General features: G+C 52.7%; 3 protein-coding genes across 3 annotated transcripts; 2 read left to right on the top strand and 1 right to left on the bottom strand.

The window, feature by feature from the left end:
- Positions 1–1239: 1239 nt before the first annotated feature.
- Positions 1240–2736, bottom strand: SPSK_06256 (uncharacterized protein; the record flags this gene model as incomplete). The annotated part of the gene is made up of 4 exons (XM_016732962.1): positions 1240–1846; positions 1910–2357; positions 2416–2452; positions 2512–2736. 4 exons carry the CDS (start codon positions 2734–2736, stop codon positions 1240–1242), a joined length of 1317 nt encoding a protein of 438 aa, XP_016592389.1.
- A 2870-nt stretch (positions 2737–5606) lies between these two features.
- On the top strand, positions 5607–6172 carry SPSK_06659 (uncharacterized protein; the record flags this gene model as incomplete). The annotated part of the gene is made up of 2 exons (XM_016733360.1): positions 5607–5694; positions 5751–6172. The coding sequence occupies 2 exons, from the start codon at positions 5607–5609 to the stop codon at positions 6170–6172; spliced, it is 510 nt and encodes a 169-aa protein (XP_016592388.1).
- Positions 6173–7938: 1766 nt separating this feature from the next.
- Positions 7939–9905, top strand: SPSK_06068 (uncharacterized protein; the record flags this gene model as incomplete). The annotated part of the gene is made up of 4 exons (XM_016732776.1): positions 7939–8097; positions 8172–8283; positions 8360–9127; positions 9190–9905. 4 exons carry the CDS (start codon positions 7939–7941, stop codon positions 9903–9905), a joined length of 1755 nt encoding a protein of 584 aa, XP_016592387.1.
- Between the last annotated feature and the right edge of the window lie 743 nt (positions 9906–10648).

Here is a 10648-nt window from a genome sequence, read left to right as displayed (position 1 = left end):
CGTAGAGGTTGGGCTGGAGGGCGGGAAGGAGGGAGGAGGTACGGAGGATGTGTATCGGAGGTTGTAGGTTGGGAAAATGGCAGAAGCTGCAGCGTGCAGAGAGGGGAGATGCTCCCCGTCCGATGCAAACAACAGGCGCGATGCACCGAGATGCGTGGATGCAGGCAAACGAGTTGCCTCAGGAAAATGTCGGTTTCGTCGATGTGCCGAAGAGCATCTTTTTCGTTCGTGTCTCTGTCCGAACCTTTTGAGCTGATATGCTTCCGAGGGGATGGCGATCCCTGGTTTTGTGTTTTGTTTGTCCGACGGGAGACGGCGGCGTGAAGGACGCGATCGATCGAAGCAAGCGAAGCAGTTGGCGGAGATCGTATCGGGGCAGTTTGCTCTGTTTCTCCTCTTTCCTTTCCGAATTACTCTGTGTGGTTTGGTCTTGCTCTCAACTAAACCAGCTGGGTGAGTGGGTCAGGACCAGCCACGACTGGTCAGTGCTTCCTTCCTCTCTAACTGTTTTCAATTTATGTGTGGGGAGGTCTCGATTGTTGGTAATGAGAAAGAGCACTTGAGCCTTTTGCATTCAGGCGGCAAATCGAGTCACGTGTGTTGGGAAGGTCACGTTTTCTTCAAATGAAGCGTTCCTGTGTAAACAACAGAGGACGATTTGATTATTGTTTTGTACATCGTTACAAAAATCACGTTCTTAAAGTATCCGAAAACATCTGGCTTTAACTTGGATTGTCTTTAGTGTATTAAGCGACCTTGTCTGTTGCGTCGGTCGATCACTACCCAAATGAGGTGCCATAGGGAACGACGAAGTGGACGGCTTTGACTGGTTTCTTAATTTTCAAAAATTGATGGGAATATTTCAGTCTGTTTCTTTATGTAAACATAACTTTGAGGAGACGCGTTGGGGCTTGCTTGTCAAGAACTAACTGGTATCATTTACTGGGTGCCTTTTCCGAAATAGAGCAGCCTGCTGTCTCTTGTGTTTCTGGTTGATTATTATTAACCATTGCCGAAACGTACCTTTAATGCACTTTCATTATAAGAGTAAGGGTGTTTACAATTAATCAATGTATTTTTACCAGCAGCATGGAGTACAATTTTCTCCGAATGAATAGGGCAATATATGTGTCACACAACAGGAAACGAAAAGCCATCTCAAAAATACCCAAAACGCCATGCCAATGCAATTCAAGAGGACAAGCATCAAAATCGTCGACAATGAAACTAAACGGGCCATCATCGTCTGTCATGGCCCAGCGTCTGGTCGCTGGGCACACTGTGGACGGCGTGCTGCAAATGCGACTTGAGCTCGCTGCCGGCTTCATGCTGTGGCAGGCCCAACTCTTCGTCGATAGTATGGCTGTTCGATGTGGACTGCGAGTCGTTGTCGAGATACGACGAGGAGTTGTGGGAGGCGTGCGAAGAGGTGGCAATGTTGAGGACCTTTGTGTCGTCTGCGACAATGGGGTCATTGTGGCCACCATGGATATTATGGCTGGCAGCGCCTGCACCTTCCCCCGGGCCGGCACGGCCCGTCAGCCGAGAGAAGCGCGACCCAATAGTCGCAATGGGGTCAACGAGACTGGTGTGCATCGGGTACCGGTGGCCGTTGTTGTTGATATTGTTGTGCGCTAAATCGCCGTCGGGACTGGATAGCCATGACTTGGGCAGCAGGCAGCTGACAAACGGTTTGAGGTTGATGGAGCTGGCGACGACAATGGCGAGGTTTGTTTCGACGTCGGTCCAGTAGTATGTGGCGATGCCGGAATAGGTAAAATCGGGGCCGGGGTTGTTGGTGAGTGGGATGATGAGTGTAATACGGATCACGGAGATGGCGCAGACACTGGACCCGGGGGTTAGTGTGTATGACTGGGACGTTTAGAGGGAACGGTGTGTGCCAGCTTACAAAAAACCCATGGCAAAGACGAAAACGAGGAGCACCTTGTGGCCCGGGCGGACTTTGAGGCGCCAGACGACGGGCAGCGGCAGCAGGAATATCATAAAGTCGGTGGCAATCATGAGGTACTGGTTGGAGAGCCAGAAGACCTGCGGGTGGCAGGTGGCGCCGAGTATGGTCGGATCCCAAAAGGCCTCGAGCGGCGTGCAGGCTGAAAAGATGACGTACAGCACCCAAGTCTGGCCGACGGCGACGACGGCGAGCAAAATGAAACTGACGGAGCGGACCCAGTTATAAGGAAAGACGACGAGGTACAAGGCCAGCATGGACAGCTTGCTGAATGTGAGGGACAGCGAGTAGAAGAGGATGGAGATGAGTCCGGCTTTGGCGCTGTCGGAGGAGTTAATGTCGCCAATGGCCATGTCGTAGACGTGGGCGCCCATGCCATATCCCGTTTCTTGTGATGTCAGCGGATGTACGAAAAAGTGAAGAGTATGTTGGGGCACGTAACCTACCCAGTATCTGAGGAATGGTGACACCAAAGGAGAAGATCTGTTTTCTGTGTTAGTGGCATTGGGATGCCTGATTGAAGTCAAGGACGATGTACGCACCCATGCCAACAAAACTAGCCATTCACTCGCGCCGATTCGGGTCCTTGTGATGAACATGCGCGTGTAGAATCGTGCTGCCACAAAACAGCCCGCGAGGAACAGCGTTATGACGCCGCTGGCGATGATGTCAGCCTTCTTTGAGTCGTGCGGCAGCAGGGCCGGATCACCAAACGGCGAAACCAGAGCGAATGTTGCCGCTGGTGCGGCCGCAGCCGCGGTCGACATGTTGTGTGGGATGTGCTGACGCGTTGACGAGGTAAAGAAGGAAGATGTCAAGGGTAAACGAGGGAAAAGACAGAAAAGACAGAAAATAATAGAAGACGTGTTCTGGACCTCCGTCTACGTCGTAGTTCAACTTGCGTTTGTCGCTTAGGCCACGGCATGTCGAGCCTTGTCAGTCTGGACTGGTGTTTTTTATTGTCTTGTACCGGGTATGAATTGGATGTTGAGCCGACCTGAGACAAGGACCAGAGGTCCTCGACTAGAGTTGCAAATGGCGTTGTGACAATCTTGTCCTTTCCATACGGGGCGGATCTTCTTTGTATATCATTTCCGTCTATAGCATGACGCTGCTTGAAGGCCCGGATTGAAAAGGAGGCGAGTCTTAAAAACAAGGTTTGCTACTAAAACGAACTGTTAATACTGCTAAGCATTAACTGCAATGGATTCAGCGGACGTTCTTGGCTAGAAGCTTCATGGTCTGGATCCTGGAGCCTGTAGAGGCTGTCGACGAAACCCTTGCTCCCTTGTTTGTACAGGGTTCTACGTCACAGCTGCCACTTGCTTCAGCCATACTCGCACCCCTTTATCAACAAGAAACCTGACATGGCATGACACGAACGCATCACAATAATAGCACGAACCGGAACACCATAAGTGGGTCGAATTAGACAGCTGGTATACTTTACGACACACAGACGACGTACGGATGACAAGATTGACAACAAAGACAATCCCCAGACCGAAAATATGGCGAGTGTGACTGTGATGGACAGGATGGACGGCTCGGCAACACGGCCGGTACGCACTGATTCGAGTGATGGGCAGTGTGATGAAGCCAGGATGCATAAACACTAATGCTTTTGGGAAACCTGTCCAGTTGACCGTCAAGTCGACAGGAAAGGTTTCGCTACAAAAGACAAGGTCCTGAGGCTGTGAAGTGAACTCGAGGAGACAGAACCATGTCCTGGTGAAGCGCACGGATGTCCTGACACTGACCATGCCGCCCCATGTAAGGCGGACTGGAGGGGACGGCTGGTGACATAAAGTAAAGCCATGGAGCAGAAGCAGAGGAGCCCAGGAAGGTTTTCAGTACGATGTACTCTGATATGTCATACATCGTATGCTCAAACGACACCTATCCAAATCAAACGTGGCAGCGCGGTCACGGCCATCCCCGTTGAACAAGAGAAAAACTGAGGCGATGTAGACGCAGAAATTTAATAATAACACCCCGGCCTCACCTCAGCCGTTCCCAGTTAAGTAACTTGGATTTTCGATGCTCTTTTACCGCTTTCGAGACAGGATGGGTGCGGGAGGGGTGGAGACAAGTCGCTCAGCGGTCGTTTGACCGGTCGTTCGAGTGGAAAGGCAGGGGTTGTGGTGGTAAGAAATAAAAGACTGAAAAGGTTTGGTACGGAGCTCTCCACCCGTTTTGAACGGATGCAGACAAGCGAGCCAGAAATCGTCTGGGGTAGCTGGGCTTGGCACCCAAAAAGAGAAGGGAGTAAATCGTAATTTAGACGTATTGCATAAAGACAACGCCTCGCTGAGACATGTGATGGCTCGACCAAGAGCTCGTTTTGTGTGGGCAGAGACGAAAACGGAAAATAAGAGGAGATGGGAGAGGCGAAAAGGTGTCCTGGAGACAGAAAAATAAGTAGCACGCCAAGCATGCAGAACTGCCCGTTAACTGCTGTCACGAAAACAAAGGAGCGAAAAGAGTGGCACGAATTAAAAAGAGCAAAAAAAGTAAATAAATGGCAGCAACTACGCAAGAGGAGACCACAGAATGACTCCAGACCAGCGCAGACTCAACTTTTATAATACAAAAAGCCAATTGTCGAGCAGGAACCAGTTCTCATGCTTCACTTCAATGCAACCATTGGCGTCGAAGGGACAGTGGTGAGACACTTATGAAAAGAGAATACTGAGAAGGAAAGAAACGGGACGATGCTGCATGTCGCTTCGACTTGATCTATCATGAGTGGAATATTATTTCCCACGGATTTGTCGTACACAAAGAGCTATGATTATCAGAAAAAAACCATCCTATCGGCATTCTTACCGTGTCCAACCTCCGTCCTTGTCCCCAAGAGGAGCTGGAACCGTTCTCATCCCAAACACAACAAATGACCTCTGTCTCCAGCTTCCAAAGGAAGCCCATCTCAGTCTCCACGTGGCAACTCCTGCAACCTGTCCTTTGCACGAACTCTGGCGTTGATACGCAATGAGGTGGAAGCCAATATCCGTAGGCAGGGTCTGGATTCGAGTTGGAGAGATACAGCGGACAAAGAGGCAGAAATTGGAGGCGAGAAGGGGCGAAGCGGAATCAAACAATGTATTATGCTGCAAAGTTACAGGGGAAACAAATTGGAGACGATGGAGCATATTACTACGTAGGCCCTCCGTGAAAATGGCATCGATGGAAAGCAGGCCTTCTCTGATATCTTCGCTGATCCATACGGTCGAAGATGGCCGTTTTTGCAAGCTAGTTTTCCTATTTATATTGTCCCCATAGTCCCAGGCCTCCCCGGCTCTCTTGTATCCGAAGACAGCTTGTTCTACTCCAAGGATTTGGCACATTACCTCTCCGAACGCAGCTCCGCAGCATAAGATCGACCAATGTAGGCAACCATTTTCCGTGCTGGTTGGTTTTGAAGAGTCGTTTCTTTGCGGATTTCCTTTGAACATGCTTTTCCTAAAGCGAAGAAGAGGGGACAGAAAGAGCCCCAGGGAGGATAGCAGTCAATGTGCATAAGTATTAAAGAATCGTGCGGACACAATGGTTCGTCGTAGACCGAAGCTCAACACGACAAGCCTTGTCACGTCCAATATCTCTCGACTCCCACCTCGCATCACCACCACGCGCCATCATGTCCGACCCATCCAAAGGCCACGTGCGCATCGACCACAAGTTTGCCCACGACTACCTTTCCTACGACGCCGGCGTCACTTTGCAGCGTATGTCAGCGTGCCTTTCTCTTTGGTTTGTCAACGTCCACGACTAACGCGCGCAGCCTGCGTCAAGGCCTCGTGCTACTTCCGCAGAAAGCCCGGCGTCTCGTTTGACCACTTTACCAAGCACTGGGCCTCGGTGCACGCCGACCTCACCGTGGCCGCGCCGCCCTTTGCCCAGTACAATGTCCTCCGCTACGTCCAGCACCACACGTCGCCCGCGGCAAAGGACCGTCTCGCCAAGATCGGCCAACAGGTCCTCGACTTTGACGGCTGCTCGACGCTCTGGTTCCGCAACTGGGACGACTATGAAAAATTCTTTACGGCGCCCAACTTTTCGGAGCTCGTGGCCGACGGCGACCTCTTCATGGACACGTCGTCCGTCACCGTGTACGCGGGCCACGACATGATTGCGTTTGGAAAAGGCCACCCGGGCATCGACACGAGCGACGGCATCACCCAGCCCAACATCGCAGAGGGGTAGGCTGCTTGGAGGACTGGTTCGAGGCGTTGGACTGGGCACCTGGGCAGCGTAGCGGCTCTGGAACAAATCTTCCCCTCCCCGGATATCAACCTGCAAAGGTGCGGAGGCAGTGCGGAGGTGGAGGCAGAAGGTATAAGCTAGGGGAAAGGGCCGGAGGGCCATCGGACGCAGGGGGCCATCAAACCGTGTCCGTATCCGTTTTGAAAAACGTGCATAAATGTGACACATTGACATCAAAACGGACTGCCCTTATTAGTGTATCGACAAGACGCGCGCGGTGTCACTGTCTCCAATAGTACCAGAGCTAGACTGGGCTGTGGAATCCGCCTGTATCTGGCCGAGGAATAAAGGTAGAGCATAGCCCGGAGAATTGGTGATTTATGGTCATACTCAGATCGTCATGTTTCGCATACGCCATATCTAGACAATGATATCACCGCCACAGGATAACGAAAACCGTCTAGGATGAGAGGTAACGGGGACGAGATAAATAGTGGTCATCATTAGACATTCGTGGTGGACGTTGAGCTAATGAAAACAAACAAAAAAGAGCCTTATAGTAATTGCCACCAAACTGGGGAAGAACGCTACAGATGCACCTGACAATTGGCGTACGCTTTCACTTACAGGATTTCTCCGCAAAACCTGGGGTAATCATACATGAACACAGAAATAAAAAACGACGCGAGCGGAGAAGCACTAAAAGTGGAGAATCCGAGATCGACCGTCACTCGCAGGGACCGCCAGGAAAAGCAATACCGAAGCATCTGGTGAGGGAGCTCGCAGTATCTACGGAGTAAATCCAACATGGGGGATTTGTGGTCTAACATTTCTTTCGTATGGAGTATGGACGTGCACATCCTTGCCCTCTTGGCGAGTGGGACGTCATTTGTTACGTTGTGCTTCCACCGCCCTTTGTTTTGTTTTGTGTTTGTTTGCCGTTTCTCTCGCCGTTGTTCGTTTCTACTGCACCGGGCTCCCCAAAACTTGATAGAACTTTCCGTGCTAGTCTTGTGGATTGTATTTTGTACCAGTGCTATGTTCGCTGTGCATGGGAGCAAGAGATGACATGTCCATACGATACGTCTCCAAGTCCAACATTGCATTTAGGAATTCTGTATGCACATCACATTTGACGGCGATGACTTGACTTGCATGTGTCTCTTGTCTATCTTACCAAGAGAACAGCAAAGCCGTGGATCAAGTCCAGACCTGGAGGACATGGCCGTCAAAAACAAAGTAACAGAATCCTTCAATGTTTTGAGTAACTGCCGCCGGACCATGTCGTGTTCGTTTTGAGAACAAAAAACGCCGACTGAATGGGAATTGCATGTCATGGTCAAGCTGTCCGTGGCTTGTCTAGGCCACTTCCTGGTTTGTGAGGATGTGCTGTTGCCGTCTAACTGCCCAGCACACCCATTTGGGATCAATGGGACCTCCGGGAAACGTTTTCTTTCCGCCGTTTAATTCCATCTTGCATGGCATTATTGTACGGAGGCCATCTCTGGTAACCTCTTCCATAGTGTCTTCAGTTTTGGATCCCTGGCAGTCATCTGACGATCGGATCCGCGACGCCATCGACTCCCCGAGGGATAATAAAATAAAGAGCAAGGTCTAGACGCTATGACTGCGATCCGTCTCTTTTCTTTCTGTTTCTTCTGTCCCCCATTTTCTCCAACTGCGCGTCCTGTGCCCTGTCACCTTCCTCTCTCTCTCTCATTTAGTTTCTTTCCTTCATTCATCGCCACCTTTTCTTCACTCCCATCATGTCGCTGTCTGGCGGCTCTGACCGCGTCGCCAATACTAGCGAGAAGCACGACGTTGAGAATGTCGAGAATACACTGACGCCCCGCGAGGGCAACACACTGACCACGCTCGACGGCAGCGAGGTCCAGATGACGTGGAAGACGTGGTTGGTGATTTTTGTGCGTCCTGGCTCCTGCGTACCTGCTCTACACACAATACAGACTGTCATTGGAGAGAATGCTGACGCTGCTAGATCCTCTCGTCGACCTTTGGTCTCTCCTTCTGGCCCGTACCGACGACGGGTGCCATGCAGAGCCAGATCGTCGCCTGGTTCGGCGGCGACCAAGCCCTCGTGGGCTGGTATGGTAAGCCGTCCGGATCAAGCTGCTCAGGTACAAACAACAATCGCACAGATCGCAAAAATTGACCTCGTTCGTCTAGTTCCCGCCTACACGACTGCCAACGCCATCGGCTTCCTGCTCGCCGGCACCAACTCGGACCTCTTTGGCCGCCGCATCTTCTTGCTGTTTGGCAACGCCGTCTGCTGCGTCGGGTTTATTGTCACTGCCACCGCCCACGGATCTCAGCAGTTCATCGCCGGTCTCGCCATCACGGGCTTTGGTGGCGGATTCTGCCAGATGGCCATGTGCTCCATCCCCGAGCTCATGCCCAACAAGTACCGTCACATTGGCATCTGCCTGTCCGACGGCTTCGTCTTTGTCATTGTCGTCATCGGCCCCATCGTCGGCAAGTACGTCATCGACGGCGCCCAGAGCACCTGGAAGTACGTGTACTGGGCCGGCTTTATTGCCCAGTTCCTCTCGCTGCTCGGCATCGGCTTCTTGTACTTCCCGCCCAAGCACCCGCGCGGCATTCCCTGGAAGGACGCCCTGCGCGGCCTCGACTACGTGGGTTGCGTCCTGGTGGTGCCGGGCATCTGCTTGACGCTCGTCGGCATCATCAACACGACGAGCAAGGCCTCCAATTCGCCCGCCGTCGTCGGTCCCCTGGTGTCCGGCTTCGGTGTGCTGGTTCTGTTTGGCATCTGGGAGACCGTGTCCAGCGTCAAGTACCCGCTCTGCCCGCCGCATATTTTCCGCTACAAGAACGGCCGCGAGTTCACGGCGCCTTTTGTCGTGGCCTTTATTGTCACCATGTTCTACTACAGCATCAACGTCATCTGGCCGACCATGGTCTCGGTCTTTTATGGTGAGACATCAACTTCGCTCCCCACACTACGTACTCGAGTACAACACAACTAACCAGCGCAGTCGATGCAACAACCCCCCGCTCGACGCAGCTCCTGCTCACGCTTCCCTCCAGTCTTGGCCTCGTCTTTGGCGCCATGCTGCTCATCTGCTTCGGCGACTTGATCAAGCACTGGAAGCTCACCCTCATCATCGCCTGGAGCGGCATGACCCTCTTTGGCGGCCTCATGGCCCTCTGCACCCCGTACAACAAGGGGCTCATGGTTGCCTTCTGCTTCCTCATGCAGACCTTTTTCGGCTGGGCCCAGTACGAGAGCATCGCCTTCACCCAGCTGGGCGTCCCGCAGGAAGAGCTCGGCATCTCTGGCGGCCTTGCCGGTGTCGGCCGCTACGCCGGCGGCTCGCTGGCCACGGCCATCTACATGTCCGTCCTCACCAACACCCAAAAGGCTCGCGCCGCCGCCACGGTGCCCCAGGCCGCCATTGCCGCCGGCCTCGACCCCCAGTACGGCGAGCAGCTCTTGGCCGCCTTCTCGCTCGGCGCGTCCGCCCTCGAGGCCGTCCCCGGCATCAATGCCGACATCCTCGCCGCCGCCAGCAGCGCCTTCAAGTGGTCCTATGCCCACGGCCTCAAAATCACCGCGCTGTCCTCGCTGTCTTTTGCCGGCCTTGGTCTGATTTGCGTGTTCCTGTGTCTCGACATTGGCGACAAGATGAACGGCAAGACCGAGATCTTCCTCGAGAACGATGTGCACCACGAGAAGAACAAGTACCATTAGTCCATCGACGCAGTGTCTTTTGTCCTGTGTTATTGCCCTGTGTTATGTTACCTGTCATTTTTTTATCCATTTCTGTAGGTTACTAAATGCTACCAGGGAGGAAAGACACCATCCGGCTGTCCCCACGTCTCTGTCCACGTCTGTAGATGCCGGACCACACATGGGCAACCCTGAAAATGTCCCTTGTCTGCCTGTTCTTGACAAATAAAAACAACTTGTGCTACCCCCTAGAAGAACTTGCATTGTCACACGCTTTGCCAAGGTGAAACATTCGGTCTAGAGGTCAGATATCAAGTGGTGTCCAAAAGAAAGCAAAAACAAATGGTAGCCCCCATCCCCAACGTCCCAACAAGGAACCCAGACATATGCACGTCTTGGGATTTGAAGGCTCACCGGTTCCAAAGGCTCGTGCGAGCCCACCGTCGGCCATCACTGGCGGAGCAGCCGAGTCCTCACCAAACTGGGGCTGACGACTGAGACGGTCAGGATGGAGTACGGCATCGGGGCAAAACCAGCCATACCCATTCTCAAAACGGCCGCATTGGCATCAGGGATCCTCCCCCGAAGGATGTTCGCGTCGAGTTCCGGTTTGACTCGATTGTGCTTGTTCTGGGTCACTGCTCGATTTTGTTCTTTTCCACGGTTTGTGTTCGATTTGACTGTTTGTCTTCTTCCTGCGCTTTCGTTTGTCAGATGACGCAACGTGCGTTTGTACACGATGCCAAAGAAGAAGGAGCGACCGC

The sequence above is a fragment of the Sporothrix schenckii genome (assembly GCF_000961545.1).
Source record: "Sporothrix schenckii 1099-18 chromosome Unknown Cont38, whole genome shotgun sequence".
Taxonomy (NCBI): domain Eukaryota; kingdom Fungi; phylum Ascomycota; class Sordariomycetes; order Ophiostomatales; family Ophiostomataceae; genus Sporothrix; species Sporothrix schenckii.
This window is presented reverse-complemented; position numbering and strand designations above follow the sequence as displayed.